This window comes from Symsagittifera roscoffensis, chromosome 1, assembly GCF_963678635.1.
Source record: "Symsagittifera roscoffensis chromosome 1, txSymRosc1.1, whole genome shotgun sequence".
Taxonomy (NCBI): domain Eukaryota; kingdom Metazoa; phylum Xenacoelomorpha; order Acoela; family Convolutidae; genus Symsagittifera; species Symsagittifera roscoffensis.
Window position 1 is genome coordinate 90,900,781 of NC_087062.1, and position 26,225 is coordinate 90,927,005.

General features: G+C 36.8%; 2 protein-coding genes across 4 annotated transcripts; one reads left to right on the forward strand and one right to left on the reverse strand.

The window, feature by feature from the left end:
- The first annotated feature begins 364 nt into the window (after positions 1 to 364).
- On the forward strand, positions 365 to 16,824 carry LOC134852026 (uncharacterized). 3 transcript variants are annotated; one of them, XM_063868318.1, is made up of 7 exons: positions 365 to 547; positions 5,544 to 7,024; positions 7,229 to 7,515; positions 13,662 to 13,825; positions 14,395 to 14,864; positions 15,508 to 15,778; positions 16,417 to 16,824. In XM_063868318.1, the coding sequence occupies exons 2-7, from the start codon at positions 5,577 to 5,579 to the stop codon at positions 16,627 to 16,629; spliced, it is 2,853 nt and encodes a 950-aa protein (XP_063724388.1). In that variant the 5' UTR covers positions 365 to 547; positions 5,544 to 5,576; the 3' UTR covers positions 16,630 to 16,824. The 3 variants fall into 3 exon arrangements, with proteins under 3 accessions (XP_063724388.1, XP_063724377.1, XP_063724382.1); XM_063868307.1 differs by having other exon boundaries at positions 15,508 to 16,534; XM_063868312.1 differs by lacking the exon at positions 365 to 547 and adding an exon at positions 4,436 to 4,865 and having other exon boundaries at positions 15,508 to 16,534.
- On the reverse strand, positions 12,273 to 15,514 carry LOC134852045 (uncharacterized). The gene is made up of 2 exons (XM_063868327.1): positions 15,155 to 15,514; positions 12,273 to 13,114 (listed from the first exon to the last, which is right to left on the reverse strand). Exons 1-2 carry the CDS (start codon positions 15,192 to 15,194, stop codon positions 12,324 to 12,326), a joined length of 831 nt encoding a protein of 276 aa, XP_063724397.1. The 5' UTR covers positions 15,195 to 15,514; the 3' UTR covers positions 12,273 to 12,323.
- Positions 16,825 to 26,225: the final 9,401 nt, after the last annotated feature.

The window sequence follows — 26,225 nt, forward strand, 5'->3', positions numbered from 1 at the left end:
AATTCAAAAACGCATTGACAGAGCGGATGAAATTAATGGACTCGAGTAATTTATAGTCGCGGTGGGAGGCGCTTTTAGATTGACAAAACTAAAGCGAATACAAAACTAATCGAGCGTTTCGGTCTTCAGCGGACTTAAAAACTCTCGTCCTACGTTGAAGTCAAGTTTCATTTTATGAATATGAAGACCATTGTAAAATGAAAACGATTTATCAGGCCATGAAAATATGAGCAAGGCTTGATTTTATGTTCTAAGTTAGTAGTAAAACTTGATAGTAAACTATAAACGTGATATTTTGGAAAGTTCATGTGTTCTTTCATGTATATTAATGTGCCTAGAAAACATAAATTATAAACGCGTCATTGTCACCAGGTTTATTCGTGTGATGTATTAAAACTGATTGTTGAAACTCACAACTATTACATTGGCTCACAAGTTGCTCTTTTTTGTTTTGTGGTTTTTTTCATCATATGACCAACTGAGGCAAACAAAAAATAACAATATATCAGTTCATCCAGATTGAAGTCACAATTATTCAATCAAAAAGGTGAGTACGACATCTTACAACTCAGTAGCGGATTTAGGTAGCGGGGGGGGGTATGGGGGGGTGGACTCCCTTTCCCTAGCCAAGAGTTCGACCCTTTGACCAGTAATACATTGTATGTTAATAAGTTTAGTACAAAAAGCGAGAACAAAACTTATTTTTGATTTACTGGTGTCGCTCTTTTTGAACCATTTTTACCAGCAAAAAAGAACACTTTTTTGTTGTCCAGCAAATGCTCCAGCTTCTTTATCCATTGTATATGTTTTCGAAGTCCATCATCAGCCGAAAGACGCGGGCAAAATTGATTACCAATAATTGGTTCTTTACAATAATAGCTAGGCAAAACGAAAGTAAGCACAAAAATTTTCATTTATTTTTGAGCATTCATTCATCTCAGCCAGCTAGGGGCGGATCTAGGATTTTCTCGAGGCGGGGGCGGATTTTCAAAAAATCTTCGAAAATTTTGACCTTTTTTTAGGTCGATCAAATTGGGAGTAAATGTACAGGCAAAACTTAGAAAGGCGTTTTTGGGCAATTTTTGGAAAATTTTGAATAAAAAATTGTTTTTTTTTGGCGCGCGCTCCCCCCTCAAAGTAAGTTTAAATTGGCGCCTTCAGAAAAAATTTAGGGTCCGTCACCAAATATGGATATCTTAAAACAGTACAAAGGGGAGACCCTTTGGGTAGGCAGGGGGTCGAATCCCTAAGAAAGAGACGTCCGCCCCCCTCCCCTAAATCCGCCCCTGTGGAACCTGATCTAGACTACATTTTATGATTGGATAATTTAGATATTTTACCAATGTAAAGTATTTAATATTAACCAATCATGATCCATCTAACTAACAACCCACTTATTTGTAAGTGCTGAAGTTACTTGTAATTTCAGCACCAGAGAGATTTGAATTTAACTTAGAAATTAGTTGGACTCTCCCGAGCACTTCAGCAGCCGCAATAAACCAGTATACCCTAGATCTATTGAGCCTAGCAGAGACTAGTTAAACAACCTGAGACTAGATAGTATAAGAGTAAGATTAGGATCGGTATTAGACTAAGAAGTTGCACGAATCTATCCGGCCGAAAATAAGATAGCGTGACGAGCAGACGGTGTACCCTATCCGAAATTACTCTATGAGTTATACACTCCAGTCCTAACTCATCTGATCTCAGCCATTCAATTTTTTTGTCTTATTGCTTTTCTTTTTTGCTCACGAAAACTTAAGCATCATAAACCGCAATCATGATATTATTTATATAGCATATTGCAAACCATATAGTTTCGCTTATGATCGTGGCAGGAGCATGAAAATGACACAGTCTGATTAATTCATATCTGTAGCTGGATACCAATCATCATGCATGGGTACAAGAAGGTTTTGTTACATATATATTATGAGAGACGCATACTAAAGTGTGCTAAAGTAAACTGAAACTGCAAACATCAATTTCATATTATTTTGCATGATGATAAAATAAATAATGTTTGAGAAAAGCTTTTTATTAGCTGATCCTGATATACTTATAGATGCATGCTGATTTAATATAACGGAAAATGGACTAGTTATAATAAATAGTCAAATATTCGTTTCTTTTTGGAGTATACGCATAGCGGAAACTACAGTTCAGATGTTTGGAACCCCACCGTTTCAGCCTCTTTTTCTCACTACTGTTTCGTATGTTTAATCTGACATCGCAGTCGGAGCCATTTTTCTAATAACTTTTCAGACTTTTGCTGGTCTCAAAATTAACATTTAATTGTTGGTGGCTTAAATTATACACGCATAGTTGGAATAGTAATTAAGCGTAACAATTAGTCAATCAAAGTCACGTTTTGTCTCGTTTATCTACCTGTGTCGATCATTGTATTGAGAAAATGTAAAAATGGACCATCGCTATAGCCGACACAAAAGGTGTTTGCTAACAGCAATTAACATTGATTAATTTCGAATTTCGAAAAGTTACACATTTTGATTTCATTTAAATTCTCTGGAAATTTTATTGAAATTTTACTATAAAATTCTTACGCACGAGTACATTTCAATGAATAAAAAACTCATTCAGCGAAAAAAGTTTTAACCACAATTTATTTAGTCTTTTTTACACAGCACCACGTCTGAAAATTGAAGCTCACTTACCTCAGTAAACTTTCTTATTTAGATTTTCACATCTCTGAAATCCACGCTCAAAAAATTGAGATTTAGTTCAAAAACTATTTCAGCAAAAAATTATTAGCACCAATTATTTATAGTCTTTTTATTTGACAGCACGTCTGGAAATCTAAGCGCATTTACTCCCATAAATCGTCTTATATAGGTTTTCGCGCCTCTTGCCAAACTGCCATCAAATCGTTGCTTGCAGTTTGAAGCCAATTTCGACCCCGTTGCCACAAAACTGCGACTGATTTAAACTAACTTCAGATGAATTATGTCGAGATAGATAAGCCAAGTGCTTCAATTTAATAGTCGCTTACTAATGCATTGATTTGATATTGCTAAAACCAAAAAAAAAATCAAGAAACTTCGCAGCTTCGGTGAGTGTAGTAACAATTTTAGTAATATTTTGAAGAAGCATCAAATCCTCCTCGCTGTTATATTTTTAGTTTTTTTTTGGCTGACGGACTCAAAAATTTTTCTAAAGCCGCATTTGGCGCCAATATATACTAACTTTTATCGGGACGAAAATTTCCAAAAAGCCTATAAACGCTATTTTTGGCCTATTTTTCAAAACTTTGTCTGCGCCGCAGAAATTTTAGCCAAAACAGGGTCTTTTTAGTGCTTTGGGAGAGCTCGGTAAATCATTTTGGTCGACCTAAAAAAAGTCGATAAAAAAATTTCGAGAAAATCCTAGATCCTACAGTTCTGTCTCCCCACCCATTAACAATCCCCTCCCCCCAATTAACAATCTCTCCCCCCTTCTTGAATAGATTGCTTGCAGCGAATTTTCGAATGCAACAAAATTCGAATTTGCATACAACGCTCTAGTGTGAATTTACTGTTTTTCTTTACAGGGGTGGAGATTATTATTAAGATACAATGGGGGGGGGGGATTGTTAAGTAAATCCGAAGAAACTACTGACATCTTGAGCAAAAGAGAGTTTTTTTGGTTCTCTTGAGCAAAAATTTTTTTCGGTTCCCTTGAATAAAATTTTTTTTTTCGGTTTTTGAAGGAATTTTTGAACTAGAAAACTTTTCTCGTAATATTTGTCCCCGATTCTTAAAATTACCTGTAGCGACCGTCGTTCTTTTTCGCTACAGCCGCTCTAAATAAACTTTTGTATTTCACAACTGCAGATCGATAAATGTTTGCAAAGCAGGGAATTAATATTTTCAAATCATCATCTTCACAATTTTTAAATACTACATTTTTAAATCTACCCTCAATGCATTCTTCGAACTCTCAAATGTCTATATCAGCTAAACTTTTCACACCGCAGGCAAATTGATTTAAGAAATGAGCCAAAAATTTAATTTTGGCACTTTTTGAAAATTGCAGACAAACTTGAAAATTTGAATCATTATTCAAAAAGAAAATTTGAATCTTTATTCAAACTTAACCTTTCTGCATTTGCGACAGAACGGTAATTTCAAAGATCAAACTCAAACTCCCTAATGACCCTAATTCTTATACCTTATAGCTGTTTTTCATCGTCTTGCTGTGCTGATTTGAATGACGACAGTTAGACTAGACTATAAAACTTCAAAGAATTCTCTCCATCACATGTCAGAGTTTCAACACTTCGCTTAGGCACATGCAAATTACCATCAAACAATATATGGCCCTTGAAGTTGAATTACAAAAGGTAGATATTTGATATGAAAATTAGGCAAAATATGATTTTCATGTGCTCACGAACTTGTCGAATTAAGCTCTCAATTAGATGCGGAACCTGAGATTAAACTGTTTGTTCGCTTAATAGCCTCTGTTTACCGTTCAAATGCTCGACCCATTGCATATAAGAGCACCCTGCCTCAAGTTAGCCCACCATTTGTCAGTGTTTCCACGCTTTATCAGATATAGTTTTACCTAAGCAAACTATTTTCGAACTTGAAGTACACACGAGCAATCAACGTGACAAGTATTTCAAATATACGTGCGCCATTTGAACAAATTGCAGACAAATTTGGTTCCTTATATTACCAATTCTAATTCACTTATTCGACAAATCTAGTTTGAATTTGCCCAATGCGGGCTAAGTTTCCTCAAAAGCAAATCGGAGTCCAAATAAAATTGCAAAGGCTTTGAGCCAGATTTCAAATAAGCAGATTATTATTCTTTCCAAGACATTAACTAACCTCGGGACACTGAATTTTCTCTAAATTAGATTTGTAAGTAAATTTACGGGGTTAGAGTGTTTATTATTTTAAAGCTGTCCTTAGGGTTTAAGGTGGTAGCCATTTGCAGAGTCTGAATTCCAGTTTACTGCTTGGTTTCTTTTTTCTTAAAGATATTTAGTCTTAAAGAAATATCGTCAAAAACTGCAGAAAGCAGATCAACATATACAAAAACAAAATTTAAATGTCAATATCAGTCAGTAGTCCAGAATCAAAACTTAACACTCCTGAGAAAAAACAGCAAAATTTATTTTGAATTTTTGGAGGGGACTAATTTATCTCTATTCGGCTCACTATGGGAGTCTCAGTGACTGATTAGCCTGAACTGTATTCTAGGAAAAACAAAAAATATCACAACAAGTGCTGTAGTGAATTGCACCAGACGTTTCCAGTTAGAGACCTCGGCTTGCGGTTATTTCAGCCCATTATAAACAAACTAACAAATGGATCTTGGGTAATAGCCGCTCCTAGGTCAAAATCTCTGTCGACAATTTGTCATTAAGCTTCTCGAACGTTTAATACTCACAGATTCCAGGATTTGAGACGCTACCTATACGTTATACTAATAGTTCGATCAATGTTGCTAAAACTAGACATGCTTCAATGATTCATATTTTGCTTTGATTATTGTCACATTTACAAATCTTCATTAACAAATTTGTCTTTTTTCAGATATTTGACCCTTCAACGAAAAATAACGAGAAAATGAAGATACCGAATAGCCTTTTGGTAGCTTTTCTTCGCTGCTGTAATTTACTTTTTATTACCCTTTTCAATGAATCTTCAACAACAACTGTATCGCCTTTTCTGCGAGACCAAATCCCGAATCAAGTTTTGAGCCTCGATGCATCCAAAATATCTTCGTCTAGTCTCGAAATACCTTCGCTGACATCCATAGCTAGCAATTCTACAAACATTATCGTCGGATCGAAGGGCGCAATTTATACTAGTTCATTTGAATCAGATCGCCTGGCACTGAAACAAATAGAGTTCACGGGTCTCTCGTGTAACGGACGAAGCGATCCCACTTGTTACGAAGCTTCTCGGATTGTTCGTAAAGGCGACACGTGGTATATTTGTGCTAGCAAAGAGAGCGATGTCGAAATCCAGAGATATGCTCTGTCGGACAAAGACCAGCTAACTGAACTAGCAGATTCAGCTAAGGACGCTGCGTTTTATTGTCCGATCCACCGAACAAAGTTCCTGGCCTCAGATCTCCCGAAAACATCCATCGTAATGAAATCTAAGAATCCCGGTCTTTCAATAGAAAAACTTTTCCAGGGTGACTCGAATATCAAAGTGCAAACTGCAGACATTCTAGAACAAGTGATTCGATTGGTCAGCGAGTTCCAACATCAAGATGAGACTTGGTTCGTGTATGTGGCACAGGATCAGAAAGATGGAGCAACGGCCAAGTTAGCCAAAGTATGCAATTCGGACGACGGATACTTGACTAAAGTCGGTTATATGAAACTCACGACTTGGACTTCTCTCGCCTTTTTGACACTAGGATGCTTCATACCCGGAAGCCCCGAGTTCGTTTTCAACGAAATGAAAGACGCCTACTTCGATAGCAAATCGCAAAAAATGTTTGCCACTTTCACAACTTCAAAAAATAATATCCCAGCTTCGGCAATTTGCCAGTTTGACATAGCCGAAATTTACAAAAGACTCCGTGGCGACCGTACCGAAGAATTTTCACCGTCAAACCGATCCATTAAGGTGCCTGACAAAGAAATTCTTCACTCTTGTCAGGATCCTGAATTTTTCCCGGACGACGCCAAAAAATACTTGGTTGATAAAAGAATTATCAAAGAAGCGTATCGTCAGGAACCGATTTTTACAATTATGCGAGAAAACTTCAAACTCGACAAAATTGGCGTCGAAACCATGTTAGATGAAAATGAGATGCCGACTTCAAATGTTTTTCACATTTCAACTGACTTTGGCTCAGTTCTGAAAGTGTCCTACAACGACGAAACAAAAATTGCCGATTGGTTAGAAGATTTTCGAGTCAAAAATCCCTCTGAGTCGAATAGAAAGAGCTACTACTCATTGATGACGTTGAAAAACAATGCGCTTCTGCTGGCTTCAAAAGAAGGAAATATTGTAGAACTTCCCTCAACTAGTTGTGACACTGTAAAAAGTTGTAGGTATGTTGTATTAATCAAAATATACATTCAATTCCTGTCAGTTTTTACAAACTCTGTCTTGAATGTAGCCCAGTTTGAGTAACGAAAAACTCGATTTTTTTGTTTCAAGTTTCGTTAAAAACTTTGTTAAGGCCTTAAAAAAAGTCAGGACTCTTTTAAATCTGAGCTTTCAAACTGATTTCATCAAAAAGTTTTTTACTTCAGAGGTTGCTTTAAACTGGCGGACCCAAGATGTTTCTGGTACTCGGGCGCTAAAACCCCTGGATGTCGCTCATTCGTCAACATTTCCGAGCCCGAGATGTACCACTCGGTTCTCTTTACCAAGCCCGACTCGCTCTGCCCAAAAGAGCCAGTGGTCACCCCGTTTGTACCTTCCGGTTCTTCGGGTCCGTCAAGGACTCCATGCTTCGGAGCAGACTGTCCCGACAACATTTACACGACTGCAGTCATCGGGGACAATCAGAAGTCAGGCATGTCTCAGTTTTTAGAAAGTAAGTCACAGAATTAAAACTCCGAGTTTTTCAATCAATGCGTCTTTCTGTTAAACACTTTGAAAATTAATCTTCCCATGAAAAGTCACTTCAACGTACCGATAAGCCCATTTAAAAGTAGTTTTAGCTACATCGGATCTTGAGACTAAAAATACTCTTTATATTTAGCTGAAAGATTTTTTTTTCACATTTTTTGCAATTTGTTCATACTACTACAGCCACAATTACTCTCTGATAAGTGGAAGGTCTAATAAAATTGGTTGAAAAATGCCGCAAACATGTAACACAAACTTAATCAGATTACAGCCAAAAAAATCAATTACGAAGTCCAGCCTAACGTGGTACCTCTTACTAGACCTAGACGTCTGAATTGAAACAACGCAGAGCCTGTCTAGACTGTGACTTGAGATCATTTTCAAGTTTTATGAACCGTTTTGTCCGCTGCTGAATAACGCTCACCATTGGTTAGCACAATGAGCTCTTCTAGCGTAACTCTCCCCACTTGTAATTTTAAACATAATTTCAATGTTGGTATCGTAGTTCACTCGTCATGAAACATGGTGTGATAGTTAACTATGGGGGGGGGGCTGTAACGCTGTAAGTGCCGCACAATGGAAAACTTATTAAACTAGACTCGCACTAAAATCAGTTTCCCTCATCGAACCTAGTTAATATATCAAACCTTGTTAACCCCCCTCAACCCTCTATTGCAGATGGGTGAAGAGTCGTTACAAAGTAAACTTTTCGCAGACGCATACCTTTAAATTAGTCCTTTATAAAATTATTTATTATTTACTATATGCCCTTTGTTTAACAATATCCAAATATACCCCCAATATCTGCATACTAATTATTTCCCTCTCCGAAATCCAGTCGTTGCGCTAGCGCTAAAGCTTTCACGATCAAAATTATATCAATCAAATACCTCCCTCCCACCCCCCCCCCCCCCCCTCCCCATGATGGTTTGAGACTAATAAGGAGGGGGATTGTAGTCAGTAGATCACAACAAGCGATTACATACAAAGAAGAGAGAAAGAACGGCAGTGGCAGGGGTTCCTTGTCCTTTATTTAACACCTGACCAATATTTTAACTCATTGCTAGCTACTCACAAAGTATACATCAATGCAATTTTTATTTCGAAAAATGATGATTTTTTTTAAAAAAATTCATACCATCAATCCATTTTTATTTTAAAAAAGATGATGTTTTTTAATTGAACTAACTAATAAAAATTCGATAAGCTTTTTTACATCAAGCTTACACATATCGTACAATTTATTAAGATAATTATATCATTTGATTACACAATAATAGATATTTCAGGAGCAGGACGAAAACAAAACAAACTCTTCTATCTCACGATATATTTGTTTGTGTTAATAATATTTAATCAACAAAGCAATCACAAGAAAAGTTATGATGTGAAAAGTGGCCCTTAGTCCAGAGTAAGTTTATATATTTGCAAAGAAGCCAAAAAGTCTTTTTCATGACGAACTTTTCATGAGACGCCGCTTTCATGATCTGTCGTCATATAGTCGCTAGCAGATAACTTAATAAGCAGAACAGGCCAGTGAGCAGACACTTATGGCAAGTAATTTTAAACAAACATTATATTACTATCGTAGCGGCAGTTAACTTAAAAACCCAGCAATTTTACTCTTCGTTTAGTTTTAAGCATTTACGTTTTTCATTAAAATTTCTGAAATAAAAAGACTCATTTCATTAAATGTGGTTAGAAATAGATATGTTTTTAAAACTCGAATCATCTTTTACAGCTAATCAGCCTTAAGTTTGTCAGTTTTGTCTGCTTACTGACGAGTATGATATGAAACTTGTCTGCTAACTGGCGTCACACCCAGTCATATAGTTGGACTGATGATTGTAAACAAGTCATAAGACTGATCTAGATCCAAACACCAGGCATCACTTAAGAAGAGCAGAATAAAAACAAACGAGCAACCGCCGATGATAAATAAAACAAAATTGCATGTATGCGTACTCAAATAGTATACAACTTGCAAATGTTTTGTAGAATCTAGAACTTAGACTGCAAAGAATGCGACGGGAACATTCGAAAAAATGGATGTTACAATCTTGAACATCACAGTCTCATGCAAATAACTTCATCGAAGATGCTGAAATCATTTTTTTTCACCAATTAGTTTTTCACCAACTGGTTTTAACGATTTTATTCGTAAACTAGAAACTGAAGTCGGTTAAACTATCGTTTAGCTCTAAACTTGGTTTTTCCAGAACTCGTGACTATTTCAACCGCTAATTGTATGAGAACTTCGGAATAATTAGCCTCGTTTCTGCTTTATTAACGCTCTCATCATTTACGGAAAAATTCAAACGACTGAGAGATTTAATGTTTACAATATCAACTCAGCCAGGGGCGGATTTAGGGGGGGGGGGGGGGGGGCTGGGATGCGGATGCCTCTTCCGCTTCCCCTCATGGATTCGACCCCATGCCGACCCAAAGGGTCCCCCTTTGCCCTTTGTACTATTTTGAGATTTCCCTTTTTGGCTGACTGACCCTAAAAATTTTTCTAAAAGCGCCTTTGTCGCCAAAATATACTAATTTTGAGTGGGAGCGCGCGCCGAAAAAAGTCAATTTTGTGGTCAAAATTTTCCAAAGATTGCCTAAAAACGCCTTTTTTTGGCATTTCTTCAAATATTGCGAGAAAAACCTGGATCCGCCCCCTGAGCTCAGCCCCTGAAACTTTGCCTGAAAACGAAAAACCTATTTTTCTCGACAGTTAAATTTTTGAAAAAGCAGTCTAGGAGGTTTTACTCGTCGAAAAATGCTTTCAGATGCACGAGGAAAGATATGCGGAGCAAAATACGAAGTATTGTTTTTTTACGCCTTGTATCATAGAAACAGCCCAACTATAACATCATCTAGAATAACATCTAATATCGCATATAAACAAGGACAGCCAATTGCTTCGCAAGTAGCTCAAAAAGTCACAAAAAAACTCAATTGCTCGACTAGGAGCGGAACTGAACGGAGCCTAGAAAATAAGTACAATAGATAGAAAGAGTAGAATAAGCATTTTTGACAACGGTATTAAGTCTTATCTTTTTTACAAAATTTTTTAAGGGATTGCTTGTTTTCAAAAACGCGCTATGACAAGCTTCAAAAACTACTATTCTTAGAGTAAAAGTAACTTTTTCGTCTTATTTGCGTATAATAATCATGCTCGTTCGCTTTATTTACTCAAAATCAGAACAAAAATCAAAAAATTTAAACCAATTTTTTCGGGTTTTTTTAGATATGATTCGAATCACGACTGAAAAGACTTTAATATGATATATCACTCGACCCTTTCCGACGATTCTTTGTGGTACCTGATTTTGCGTCGAAAACAAAAAGTTGAAAAAACTTAAACACAAATAACTCTGTAACTAGATATCGTTCGGTAACAATTTATTATTATTATTAAAGATTTCAGTGGCCGCAACAAAAATAGCCCTGAAATAAATCGTGACATTATTTTCGCGCCCAGAAACAGTCCAATAAAAGGGTAGGTTTTTGTTCTTAGGCACCACCAAAGGGGCTGGGGTTAAAAGAAAATCTGCTCGCTCGCTTATAATCATACACCAGCAAAATAAGAGTTGTTCAAAACCTGAGTCTTTGCCAGCTTTTATCAAGCAGGGTGGCAAGATTGACAGGACTGACATTATTTGTGCAAACAATGTTTCATTGGAAAAGACTTTCCAATACTATTAAATGAAAAAATTGGCATGTGGCAACTCCTTACACAGTGGCGAAGTTGCACTGCTGAAAAGTTGGCAAAAAGTTAGAAAAATGGCAAATTGAAAAGTAGAATTACAATTTAAAAATGGTAAAAGTTAGATCCAATAATGTAAGAAATAATTATAAAGCAAAAGCATGCAAATTCGATTCAAAATGCGACTTGCTTTTTGTAGCTATTGGCATCAATTGATTTGCCTCATTTGAAATTGGCATCAAATATCTTTGCATCAAATATCGGCTCTTTTCCAGTTCCCCTCTTTTAAAAAACCGAGTTTTATGTTTGTTTTACGTGTCATTATGGCTAAATGCGTGATGTTACGATGTAAAGTATGAAGAACAAATCTGTTGTCGAATTGTTCACCACGCCAAATTTCATTGCATTATGACAAAATAGAATAAGCTTTCAAAATTGAATTTGAAGGGGGGACTGGAAAAGAGCCCAAATATCTTCAGGACTAATTCATCCATAGGGCCAAACCCCCTAAGACAAAATTCATTTTTTTGCTTTGAACTTTTCCACGTTCTACTTGATCAACAAGTTGACCTTGAAAATAAAATCGGCTCTTTTCCAGTTCCCCCCCCCCCCTTTCAAATTCAATTTTGAAAAGTCTATTTAACGTTGTCACAATGCAATGAAATTTGGCATGGTGAACAAATCGACAATTCTGAAAAGATTTGTTCTTCATACTTTACAGCGTAACTTCACGCATTTAGCCGTAATAGCACGTAAAACAAATATAAAACTCGTTATTTTGAAAGGGGGGGAACTGGAAAAGAGCCATAAAATCAACTGATGAAAGATAATTTAAAAAAAGAAAAAACCGAAAACTATTTTGTAGATAGACTAAGGGCGGGAGCTATAATGAGAGAGGAAAAAAATTCTTAAATGAAGATAGCCAAATTTCAACGTTAGAAAAGACCAATTTTCGGCTAAGACACAGGACGGCCACACTACCCAACGAACCTGATAGGCAAAAAAATATTGTAGATATTTAACTTCAATCATGATTTATAAATTTAATAATCGTTCGCGTTTTATCAAAATATCTAATCAAAACTAGCTGGTATCTCGTAATTGAATGGAATGAGTTCAACATGATCTCCAATAAGATCCAAATTCGGCATGATATACTCTTTTGCGCCTCGCGAGTGATCGTGCTGCCGAACGAATCCGTCGCCAAAGAACTTGTCGTCTAAAGACAGTTGACAGTACAGGAACAGTCTTGTCTCGGCGACCGAAGGTGGTAGATGTAGGTCGGGATACCGTTGCAACAACTTCGATTCCGTCATGAAGAGTTCCGAGTCATTAGAGCATCTGTCGAATCGGAATCCGAGGTCTTTTTCAAATTCGCTGAGGGGAAGTTGACGAACGCGGAAAGCATGCGTGTATACAGCCATATACACACTTGGGTAGTAATACTGAACATAATCTATGATGCCTTCCCAATGCGCCGGCTGAACGAAAATTTCTTTCGGCACCTGGAACAGAAGCAGCCATGCCTGGTCATTGTTCTTCTTATGAGCCATAAGTTCACTGGGAGTCAAACCGGCTCTCATTAACCATCGCCACAGAGGTCGTTCCAGAATGTCAGCAGAGCTCTCTGGCCCAAGAGCAAACGCTACTGATTTTTTCACGTCGTTTAGCTTGAGCGGTTTGACCGCCTTCGATTTTGTGAAAAATACTTTGCAGTAAACAGGATTTGTAACTCTGGGCATAGATTGGAACTTTACAAGGCGATTCGTGTCAATGTTGAACACATTTTCACGAATGTAATCGGCAAAATCGCTCAAGTTCGGCATGGATAACGGTCGACTCAGACTCTGATATGTTTTTCTTTCTGAACAAAAAAATCGATGAGTCTGTAATGAAAAATGATCCAAGGAGACAACTTATAAATAATTTAAAAACCGGACGGTTGGAAGCAATTAAATTGTAACTATTTTTGTTTTTTATCTGAGCGGAAAAGATAAAAAAAAGCCGACTGAAAAAGGTCAATATTTTCAATAAAAGTACACGTTTTTTATCGTGAAATTTCACGTGCGGTAATAAGAACGAACAAAAAATGGTCAAATATAAGCGCGATTAACAACGTCAGAAACAATTACCATTCTTCGGTTATAAGTGTTCTTGTTCTAATTGCACTAGCCACCCGCCGAGCGACTTAGCTGTTACACCGTCTAAAACTGTGTCGCGTAGACGCTAAAATACTTGGCATACGTGTTTAATACTTCGCTTTGGCAACTGACAGACCATCGATCGGAGTGTAAAATAAATCCATTTAGAGCAGACTGGAAAAAAAAACTGCTTATTGTTTGTTTTTCATTCAAAGTCTAATCTCTCAATTGTTTGTATGATTTTCGATTGATGTTTTTTTTCTGTTTCAGATAAAACTACCTTTGCTCTAGTGGTCGCTGCGCCTACATTTATTGTGGGATTGACCTTGGGAATGATGGTTCTGTTTCTTTATGCCTACTGCAAAGCCAGGAATACGACCACACTTGCAGATCACCATGACCAGGGAATGTATGACCCCGAATACTCGAAAGATGTAAGCAAAATAATGTTCAGCCCGGCTGCAATTCAGGGCGCTTTCAAACCCTCAACTCCCTGACTTTTTCCAATCCCCTTTTATTTCTTCTAATTTCAAATTAAAAACCCTGCTTTAAAAAGATTGATGATCTAAACTGCAATAAAACGTGTCAGCATGAACAAGTGAACAAATTTTTACAACATTTTCCCTATACAAATTTAAGTATGAGCAAACAATTTTTAAACAGTTTCACGAGGGGTTAATTTCACGAGGGCGATTGGGAATGGGAAAAGAGCCATTTCCGTTTCCATGGTATAAATAAATATGAGGGCTATATTAGGTTTTAGTGCCCCGAATGATGGTTATAAAATGTTTTAGTGCCCCAAACTTTCTCTTCATAGTTTCCGTCATTCACTTTCCATTTTAGCATTGATCTGATGAGTCACTTAATTTTGAAAGGGACCGCGGTTTCGAAAATTTTGCAAAATAGCTTATTCAAAGGTTTTGGAGGCTAGTAAAACTTTATATATTTCTTGTTTCTGTACTTCTATAATAGGTTTCTCAAAGTGACGTTCCATTCTGTTTAGACCAATGTGTACGAAGACCCACCAACTCCTCAGAACGTCATGATGCACAACAAATTACACCACACACTTCCAGGCATGGTTCCCAAGACTTCAATGGCGCCACAGTACTTCTCAAGTAACAACCATCGTGGATTCGACAAAGACTACGACCTCATCAACGGACTGAACAAAGACCACATGATGAACGGAGGCTCGCCTATGCTGCAACAATCTATGTCCCATCCGAATGGGCACGTTATCATGCCCATGCCAGATCAAAGTGGACTAGGTCTCATGCACTTCAATGCCAGTAACGGGTACATGGCGGCACCAACAATGCAGCAAATGGTTGCGAATGGGAGTATCCAAAGCGGCGCTCCGTACCCTCCTCCGGTTCCCAGACGTCCGAGGAACATGTCCTCGCACTCGACTTCCAGCGAAGGAATAGAACCTACAATGATGGTGGACTCGTCATCCTTGAGTCGAACCCCGTTAGTTACAACACGCAGATGACCTTTACCGTTGACATCATTGAACCACCTGTTAATTAACACCTGTTCTCACAAAACTTATCTGCATGCCTTAATGCTCTACTGACCTTCACTGACCTTATCTTACTTGTGATGACCTTGAACTGAATTGTCACTTCGTTTATCTGGTTAATTGTCACTCTATTTCTCCGGTTAATTGTCCTTGTTTCTATTTTATGTCTTCCATATTTGTGCTTGATCAATCGAAACCCCAAAAAATACTTCTCTATCGCAAATTGTGTTCTACTTACCACTCGTTTTGTTCTGTTTCGGCTTGTCTATCCACTCCATAATCCTTTCTCTTCTTTCTGATCAGATTATAAATAACAGAAAAGGAAAAAGACTATAGAAATTCGTGCCAAAACTCATCATAAATGAAATCAGCAACACCTGCTAATTAGCTGCCTTCATATTCACTGCCGGAAGCGCCGCCTTGAAAGAATAATAAATTAACTCAATTTACTATAGATTCACTTTTATGGACTTACCACTGACGGTTAAAAAGCACTCAGTACTTGATATGAGAAATAACGGATGCATTACTAACAACCACATCAAAAAGATGGAAAAAAAGAGTTGAATAAATAAATGTTCACAATTTTAGTCGCGACGACAACCGACTAATCTACCAAGTGCCGAGAGGCAACAATCGTTTTTCGTCTCACGAATACGAGTTTGGAGACACGAACTTTTCTACTATTCCCGAAAACGAAACATCCCCGATGTTGTCGCAGTACAACGAGACCGAGCAGCACAACAGCTTGTGCCGCGGGAAAACGCTTCCCCGAAATGGAAACGGTACTGGAGGCGGAGGGGGGTTACCCGACCAACACTTAGACGACAACTCGTTGCACCACAACTCGTTACCAAGACAGGTAATTAACAGTGATCCGTCTCAAGCTAACAAATACGTGTCGTCATCAACAACAGATTACTATCTTCTGCCTTTGCCGTCTTCAAACTTACCCACACCATCTAACTCACTTCAAAGACCTGTAAATAATTACAATTCTAACAAGACTGATGATAGGAGGCGCTCCTCTCTTTCCCCGGTTAAAGAGCGCTCCTCGCCCTTGACTGATTTCCCACCGCCTCCCGATGAGTTACTGGACTCACCGGATCACATTTACAGCGACGCTCCCTACTCTTTGGAGGCTCCGGATCAGTTTGACGTGCAGGAACCTCCTATGAGCGGAAAGTCAAAGTCACCTTCGAAGGAAAGTTCCAAATGGATTTTCCACATACCCATAATTGGTGCTCTCAAATCAAAAGCCGATTCTTAAACTCTGCTTATTGATATTTCGGCTAATGTTCCTCTCACTCGAATTGTCATCTGTCTCTAAAATTTCTCAATATTACTCACCTGGCCGATTTGATTTCAAAATCGAATATGTTTTTATTTTTGTACCAAAGTTTGGAGCCAGGAACTGCAATTATTATCTGCACAGATGCTAAGGAAATAACAATACGTTGTAAGACGATAAAATTGAGTAGATAATCTGAATAATTTCAGCAAGTAGAACGACGAAGCAGCGTGAACAACCCTAGTCCCAAAGAGAACCAACCAAACTTTTACCCCAATATCACGCTAGTATTAGCTCAAAACGGCAGTATTCACCGTCCCACGTCTATGCAGAACCCACCTCAACCGCAGTACGTCAGCACTCCGACCAGCTTCCAAAACAACGTCAATTTCGTCTACCAGCAGCAGATGAGCCAAACATGATGCATTTAGAACAAAACTTGGAATCAAGCAAGAAGCAACAAACTTTCGTGTTCATTTTCGTACAGAACTCTAGATTTTCGTTTTATTCTCTATTTCAGATGCTGTAAAATTTTGTTTCCATAGTTAAATTTTGTATTTTGCTACAAATGCTTTAAACATACTTATTCTTTTTGCAAACAGATTTTCACTTTCGAACTGTCTATTTCAGATGAGAAAAAACTTGAAACCCGAAAAGCTTATTGCTCGCAAAAATTAACATCTCCATCTCATTACTTGTTCAATGAAGTTGAGATGCCATTAGATTAATTTAATAAACAGTCAATAATGTAATGCTGTGTACTCTGCTCTCGGTCCAGCTCCTATTGATCCGGAGCAAAAGGCGGTCTTTGCCTTCGTCAGGGAGATTGATCAACATCAGCGGGTGCACTCCGTCCGGGCCAGATGCCGAAGCTTTGGTCTTGCCCAGGACTGTCAAAGTCCTCCTAAGTCTAGAGGCCTCCGAGGTAGGCCATGTAGGCGTCCGTCTAGTCCGCTCTTGGTATCTGAACCTAGCTGACTTGCGCGTAGACTCTGACTGCACCTTCAGCTTTGCTTCTGTCTGTGATGAAAGTCTTCGCGTCCTGTCTAATGGGTTGGTTGCGAAGTCTCGAATTCTTTCGCCCGTCCATAGCGCGTAGAGTGTTCCAGGCCTTTGTTGTGGGCTCCGCGCTTCAAGTATGCCGCCGTAAGTCTAGGGGTTTGGTCAGATCCTTGTATCATACCACAATAATGAAAAAAAAACATGATTCTAAAAAAAGGTTTTTCGTTTTTTTAATGATTGTGATAACCAGCTATTTATGCTTTTTATACTTTTACCAGAATTTTGGTACGAGATTTTAAAATGTGAGCATATGTTTCGCAAGCGTAAAGATGAAAATCGTTCTGGCGATTAAATTTAGACTAAAGCAAACTTTAAATACACCAATTCTAAGAATTTCTTCATCGGCTTCATAAAAGCTGAATTATTGTCGACACTCCAATCTCAAGAAAACACAAAATTGAAAAGAAAGAGAAATGGAACCCGGGAACCCGTTTAAAACTACAAGCTGTTTTTCAATCAGTCACGTTGTTAACGGAGACAGCAGGGAAACTACGCATCGAAGACAAAAAATGATAACAAACAGCAAACTCCCACCTTATTCTGGAAAAAATATATTATCTCGTTTACATACTTTGAAACAAGTGTTAGCAGATTGTCAGGTCTTATGATCAGTCTCTAATATCCTCAACGGGAGTACTAATTACCCATTTTAAAAAACGAGGCAAAAAAACTCGTTCAACCGCAAAGAGAAAAACATTGAAACATGGGATTCACAAGACAGATGATCACCCGTGATAAAATCAATTAAACGGTTTCGAAATTTACGAACAGGTAAAAAGTTTTAGCTAACAAAAAAGAGAATGATATCATTAGTTTAACTAAAAATAAAAAACAATGAGCCAGAAAAATATAAAGTTGGAAATAACTTAACCATCAATATCGATTTCCGAGCGCAAGAAAATAAAGGAAAAGTTTTTACGATACATTTCCAGCTGTTTCTCAATTTTAACAGCAGCAAGACTTTACCTCAACTTGTCATAACACTAAATAATTTCAGTAAACAACACTCCTACTCTGTTTTTCAGACATTTCAATGGTTCGTTTGTTTTAACGCCTCAGATTTGGCCAATACTCAGTTATCTCACAAAAACAGTTTTACACTCAATTTAGTTATTGCTCATTTCAAATCACCATTAAGTAAATCACCTTGATTAATTTTTGCTTTAAGCTTAACAGCTGTTATATAGGTTCCATGACATTCTACCCTATTCCAATCTACCCTATGCTAATCTACCCTATACTATTCTATCCTACATACCAATCTACCCTATACCAATCTACCCTATACCATTCTACCCTATAATTAAAGCAATTGAAACTTACCCCATCCTCTTGAAGAATCCGAAACAGTATATTTCCGAACAAATCAAAGAACCATTAATTATGATCAAAGAATAATTGACGCACGTGAACAAAATATCAAAGCAACGTAAAACTTGCGCGTTCAAAATGGAAATGAGTTCAAAGCATGAACGAACAGAAATTTTAATCCAATGTTGCTATAGAAATGCGTTGCGGCTATTTCTTAAACAAACAAAAGTCATATCACATCAAGTCGACATAGCGTAGCGGATAATGCCTGTGTTTGAAAATCAAAAGCTCGAAAGATCAAATCACCAAGAAGTCAAATTTTGAATGAAATTCGAAAATTACTGAGGGTTTGACTAGTTGATCACAAAAGGAGGGGTAGACCCCCCAGTACCAGGCCAAGGCGGTACTGGGGGGCGGGGTGAGGGAGAAGGTAAAATTCTTTTGGTATTGGCCTCTATTACCTCCCAAAATTTCAGCCCTCTACGGCCACTGGGAAGAGAGGTTCGCGAGAATTCCTTCCGATGGTTTCGCCTTTAATGTAGGTGCGCTGAAAGTATGAGGCTACCTCATCAAGTTTTTGAGTGATATTGTCGTCAAGATCAAATTTGTCCGACACGTTTTCGATTTCCTCAATGACCAAGTCAAAAGCAGCATTGACCATTTCAACTGGTACGAAACTTAGAGCTGGAATTAAGCGCAATGAACAATTTCCTTAAGTGAAAGACTCAAATTGAGTCCAAAAATTTAGACTCAAATGAATTAACACGTGCTGTATCTTTCCGATTCTAATTAGGACTTTGAAAGATTACATTATGATACCTCATTATGGTATATAGGGCAGATTAGTATAGGGTAGATTAGTATAGGGTAGATTGGCATAGGGTAGATTGGTATGTAGGATATAATGGCATAGGGTAGAATGGTATAGGGTAGTTTGGAATAGGGTAGATTGTCCTGCCACCGTTATATATGCTCTTCTGTAAAAGTTAGTTAATTTTTTCTGCCACAAGACTGCGCAAACTTTTCTTTCTTTATAACAAGTAATTAAATCTTGCTACATTTTATATTGAAGAACAATAGTCGTTGAGTGATAAACAAATAAGAAAATAAATAATAAAAAAACGTATTTCCATAAGTTACATCAAAATTTTGAAAAACATCAGAAACAGATAAACGAAATGTTTGGACAAAATATATATCATTTTCTTGGTTCATTCATACGATAAGTTTCCTTTTACTATTTTCTCAATGAACAAAAATGAAAAGAATGAACATACAGACATGAGTACATTTGTACAACATGATAATACAAAGGAACAAAAAAATTACACAAAATGACTTACCTAATCTATCAGTGACAATCTCAATCATAAACCTCCAATAATTGTTTTAATGCAGCAATTACTAAAAATTGTAAATTTTAAATTACTGAAAACTTCTAAAGTTAACTACCTTCAAGATAGATTGGTCTTTCGAAAATCTATATTCAATGCTTCATTTTAACTATGAATGATAAAAATGAAACAAATTTCAAATTTTTCGATTGATAGAAACATAAAATTTGAATGAACACATAAAATTATTCAGATATTTCCATAACACACACAAAATTTTCAAAGAATCGAAACTTTAAAGAATGGTACACAGATAAACAAAAATTTTGCATATTTAAATCAATCTCTTGGCTCATTTATGCAATAAGTTTCCATTTATTAGTTTCTTATACAACGAAACTGAACAAAAAATATTTATGTGGGCAATGAAATCCAAAAATTACAAAAAAAAGACTTATCCGCGCCATAAAGTATAATCTCGCTATCATAAAGCTCCATTTTTGCTGGTTCATAAAAAAGGAAATCCTTTGAAGCTCCTACAAATTACCGAATCATGGAACTTTTAATCTTTTGAAAACCTCTAATCGTCGAGTCTAAATAATTGCTAAGTAGCGCGAACCAATTATGACGCATTAGCAGTACCAGTCAGTTTGAAAAAAAAAGAAATTTACCAACTAACATGCCTCAATTTGTAGAGCGGACGCATTTTAACTAGTATACGATAAAGTTCAATAAAAATATCCGACCCTACCCAGGTTCGAACCCTCTAATTTTGTTGCTGGTCTCCTTCTTCCTTACCTCTACGCTACAGATCCTTAATACCTTGAAGCTAAAGTGCTATTTGTAATACAATAGTCTGTGTTAATATCCTTAGCATTGGCTGTACTTAATAGCTGGTTATTGATCAAATTGAACTCATTTTGTCGCAACAATCTTTGCGTCGCAATAGTATTTGCGAAATAGCTTGGAAAAAAAGATACTATAACACAGGCTTTGCTCGTAGAAAAAAAGGCTCTGAAAAGGTCAAGAAAAAGCTAGAGCTACCAAAATTTTAATATCTTTGTTTGAATGTTGAATAAATTCGCCTTTGCTGACAAAACTTTTGTGCCTGCTCAAAAAGTTTCTTTTTTTAAAACTTTTTTGGCTCAACAGGTGTTAGCTTAAAAAAATATCGGCTGTTGTACGGTTATCTGCTTTCAATTGTCTTGTTTGTCATATTGTTTGCAAAAAAAATGCGAAACAAGACAATTGAAAGTTATATTTGCATCGTATTAAAATTTACAAAGCCGTAACAAAACCGAATTTTTTTGAGCAGACACCCGTTGAACCAAAAAATGTTTGCAAAAAAATTTTGAAATTCTCAAAAACTTAACACTTCCTCAGCAAAAAATTTATACAGATAGGAAACATGTTTTCATCATCCAACGACGCAAATTGATGCATTTAAGCCCATTAGGTATAAATCGATAAACTTCAGCCGAGAAAACGAAACAATAAATTAGTAATATTGTAACCAACATAAAAACAATTAGTAAAAAGGCGGATTTTTAAATGCAGACAAGCTCAAAATTTGTCAGTTGGTTGACAAAATTGCAGATTTGAGAAAATGAATCAGTCAATTCGTTGGACAAGTTTTTAAATCAAGATACTCACAGGACGATTTGCTTTAAAAATTCTATATTCCGAGCTGATAACACCTAGTTGCGGCTTTAGAAATGGCATTCAGATAAATTAACAGAATTCTGAACCTTCAAAAAGAGTCCGTGAAAAGCTGAACCCTCAAAAAGAGTCCATCATCGGTTCGGAACGTAGACGTTTTTTAAACAATTTGTCCTGTTAAAAACTTGATTTTTAAATAACTTGTTCAAAAAATGGCAGAATAATTTTGCGCTGGATAGCTGATTGATTTTAAATTTTTTATGAAACAAATTGAAAAAAGTGTAACTTTACCTTGCACATTTTTGAAGCAATGTTGTTACGGGAAGAAAACTTAGTACCCGGTTGCCATACCCTTGCTTCTCGAAAGGGTAAAAAGCTAAAATTTAAATGCAAAGAAAGAAAAAACCAATCGGAACTGAACTTTTTGAGCGTAACATCTTTAATTGAATGTACTACTCTTTCAAAATCTAAAAACAAAAACAAATCTGAAATGAAAAAATGACGCTTTTGTTCCGATCACTGGAGTGAGGAGAAAAATATTTATTCAGATGTGTTTCAGTACTTTTCTTTTCGTTCCGACCATTTGAAAAATGGGGAGGAATTTCGTATTCAGATGTGTTTTAGATTTTTTCGTTTGCCACACAAAATCAGCTACCACAAATAATCACCGGAGAGAGATGAAGGATACAAAATATTAAAGCTTTTTATATTGTGATTCGAACGATGTTAACATCTTTCAAAAAAGTTTTCCCAGGGTTAAGAAACCAGGCGGTTTGAATTTTTTTCGTCTAAATTCGAGCGAGTAAAGAGAGTGAGCACGCCTATTTATGCTTACTTTAGGCGTTCACAATAGCTCAGCTATGCTTACTTTAAATTTTACTCAGGTTAAAATAATTGTTTGAGATTTTTAATGACAGCTAGGGTAGGGAATCCAGAAAAAAAACTGCAATAAAATTGGAATTTTTTTTTTGAATTTTGAAAAGTCATTATGAAAAGTCATAGTGATTTCGAAAATCAATAGTCATTTTGAAAAAAGTTATCCTGTTTGCCTATTTTACTATGACTGTCGATTATACCCAAATTATAATTTTACGTCACATCCTTTGATCACACCGTAGATTTTTAAAAACTATGGTCGGAAAATTCTGCACTACTAACACAGTAACCGGCTATCCTTGTTTCTTCTTTCTCCTTGTTTTCCACAAAAAATCAGGTAACACAAATAACCATCGGAATGGGTCAAGTGAAATATCATATTGAAGCTCTTTCAGTCGTGAATCGAACGACACTAAAAAAACTTTGAAAAAATGTTGCTTGGTCTAATTTCGAGCGAATAAGGTGGGCAAGCAGGCTTATTCCGTTACTCATCCAAAAGGATTTACCGCAAATAATCATCGTAATGGGTGTAGTGCTACATCATGTTAAAGTGCTTTCAGCTCCGATTCGAACGACGCTTAAAATTTTTCAAAAAAATTGTCCCAGTGTCGAGAAAAACCAGTTTGAAATTTTTGAGGTTTAGTGTGATTTCGAGTAAACACAGTAAACGAGCAGGCATATTATAGAAAGATAAGCCACGCCAATTTAGTTTAATTCCATTAAAATTATTTTCGAAGATTTTTGGTGCTCTCTTGGGAATAAAAAAACTTCTAAATTTCAAAAAATTTTCTACGAAATTCTGTCAATTTTTTTGTTATTTTTCGACTAAAACTGTTGCCCGATTTTACTTTTTTTTACGGTGACTATCCAATATGTCTAAATTCTATGTTTTGGTCAGATCTTTTTATAACACGGCTCACAAAAACTAAAGCTAATGTGAAAAAAAAAACATGAAAACTTGTTTCAATAGTGCTTTTTTTGCATTTTTAAGTTAGAGCAAAATACGATCCGCGCAGCCTAATTTGAGCTACCAAGCTCTACTAGATGATACATTTAGCTGGTATATTCTTTACACCGGAAATTGAGCCGACGAAAATTGAAAGAAAAACCACTTAAAGAAACAATAAAACACTTTTTTCAAAAAACTTTTAGCGAAAAAATTTCATTAGTACATAATATGAACCAAGCAAGACTATGAATCCTGTGTCGCGAACCTCATATATTAGCACTCGCACATGTTAGAAACTGCACGTTTCTTAGATATTTGTAGTAAAAGTTGTTTACGGGAAAAGAAGTTTAGTTCCCGATAACAAGTACACTGGCTCCCACGAGTGAAGAAAACTAAAAAAAGTCGTGCTTCATTTTAAGTTATTGTTTCCAATACGGATAATTTTGTGTGGCTGATCGCTCATTCGATAACCAAATCATTGGTTGTTCGTCCGTGTTGATGATGCAAAATTTAGTGTCTATGATTTATCCAAGTTTCCTTCATTGTTCTTACAATTCATAAAAATTGTAATTTGGAATGTAATTCTTGTATTACAAACCACGGTATTTCTGTAATAACCATCCTCGCAACTTCGGTTCGAAAAAAATTCGAAGATCATAACAAAGTGCATCCCGAAGCTTAACGGCATAAAAATAACAAAAATCCACGGATCTCATCTATAATTTAAAAAGCTGTACTTTTAACAAAACTAACTATACATAGTAATATCTAATAATGGCCAGGATCACGTTTTATTCTGAAAGTGTTTGTGTTGAGAACTTCCATTTCAGGGATCGAAAAATTAGCTTCAGAAAAATTCATTGTCTGATCAAAACTCCAATTGGGAGCAGCCGATGTTTCAACTCCATTGTTCATAATTTTCTGAGGTATTTTATGAACTCTTCGGTAATGCTTTCTCAAACTTTGCGACCATTTAGTTGTAAAAGGACACATTTCGCAAGCCATACTTTCTGTGCTCTTTTTGTGGATCACTGCAACATGTCTCGTAAGATAGGCTTTCGATTTTGACTGAGCGCCGCAAAGATCGCAAGTGAATACTTTCTCATTGGAGCCGATTCTCTGAAACCCACTTATGTGGTTCCCCGAATCAAACATTTCAGCGGGACCTGTTACATTGCCTGGTCTTCCCTGTTTGTTAGGGTGAATAGGAAAAGGCCGTAAATCATTACCGGTTCGCTTTCGGTTGTTTTGCTCAGAGCTTGCAGCCAGTTTAGCTTTTAAAGTTTCGATCAGATTTTCTGAAGCCGACTCAGGATTAAGATGAGCAGAGAAACGAACAATTCCGTGAGATAGACCAGTCTCGAATGACGTCATCGCAAATGTCACTTCGTAGTCTACGTCAAGAATACCCTCTGAAACCACGAGGTCCATATAAATCTCGTTTTTCATAACGCTGATTCTTGCAACAGAAACCTTTAAAAATCAGTGAACTCCAGTCGAAGGCGCCATTGGCAAACTATAAAAGAGAGTCAAAAAAGAGGCAATGGATGACAATAATTAACCTTTTCGCTAAAACACCAGTCAAAGCATAGGCCTCCTTTGAAAATCCCGGTCTAATAACGTTATAAATTATGCTCGCAAAGTCATCGGACAGCAGATAATAAACCTTGTTCTATTTACATGGTCAATTTTTACTGGTAGCAGGATTTATTACGCAATTCCATCTTATCCTCTGCTAAATTGCTCTACACAATTTGAACCTATGTTCTAACTTGACCTATGCCATTTTACCATATTTTCTATCCAATGATCCTATGCTAATTTTATTTAAGCCCTGTAGCTTCGCAATTAGTTTTATTCTTTCATGTAAAAGTTTAAAACCTGCACCTGTTAATTCAGTTAAGGTCACAATTTAGGACTCAATTGAGTCGCAAGTTCAAACTAACTGTTGTGAAGACGCAATTTAGCGCCCTGCCAACCGATTGTACGTTATCACAATTAACTAAGTTTAATCCGCAGTTTTTACAAGTTTAGAGCAGAATGAATGCAAAAATCAATTTGTTTGATTCTCTCTATATTCTCATTCAACATTGCAACAAAAATGAGCCAAATTTCAATTTCTTGGGGATTATCACAACGCAATTTTCGCACTCTTTTTTTATCGCCACGAATATAATAAGGGCAAGAGGCGAAAAATGGAAACCAACACTGGAAATATTGAAGATGGCACTTCCACAATTTGACAGCAAGTTGACAGCTATCACATTTGGCGATGATCTGATTTCTACACGCAATGACCACAGCCACAAAGTTTTCCCTGGACGATCTGACGCACAAATTTTTGTTCAGAAAGTGATTAAGATACCAAAATTCAGCGAGTGCCGGTTATTAGCAGTATAATTGCAAGCTGCCTGCAATCTGTGGCGGACGAAAAAGCAATGCAATCAGCTTTACCATTCCAATCTGTGATAAACAGAGCTCTAAATCGACAGAAAACAAGGGAAAGACGCTTCGCACCACCAATCGTTTCTAGGCATTTTGAAATACCGAAACAATTTGAGAGCTTCTGCCTTTTGCGACAGCGGTATCGAGTATGCCGAAATAGTACTCATATTTGACAACCGCGACCATTTGAATGCTCTTGAGTTGAACCGAGACTTCTGACTTCGTGATGGTACCTTTAAAATATGCCCAATGAATTTTTATCAATTATATACAGTCTATATCCAATTGGCAAGATTTCATCCCCCGTGCATTTATTGCAATCTTTTGCCATTCGGCAAAGTAAAAACCATGATGCACTAGAACAGAGATACCGAACTCTTGT

What these genes read in the sequence shown, in the direction of transcription:
- LOC134852026 (XM_063868307.1), top strand. Translation starts at nt 5,577, where the DNA reads ATGAAGATACCGAATAGCCTTTTGGTAGCTTTTCTTCGCTGCTGTAAT. An exon ending in GACACTGTAAAAAGTTGTAG is followed by an intron (nt 7,025 to 7,228) that starts GTATGTTGTATT and finishes TTTTTACTTCAG; the next exon opens with AGGTTGCTTTAAACTGGCGG. An exon ending in TCATCCTTGAGTCGAACCCC is followed by an intron (nt 14,865 to 15,507) that starts GTTAGTTACAAC and finishes TCACAATTTTAG; the next exon opens with TCGCGACGACAACCGACTAA.
- LOC134852045 (XM_063868327.1), bottom strand. Translation starts at nt 15,194, where the DNA reads ATGGAGTGGATAGACAAGCCGAAACAGAACAAAACGAGTG. An exon ending in GAAACAGAACAAAACGAGTG is followed by an intron (nt 13,115 to 15,154) that starts GTAAGTAGAACA and finishes TTTTTTGTTCAG; the next exon opens with AAAGAAAAACATATCAGAGT.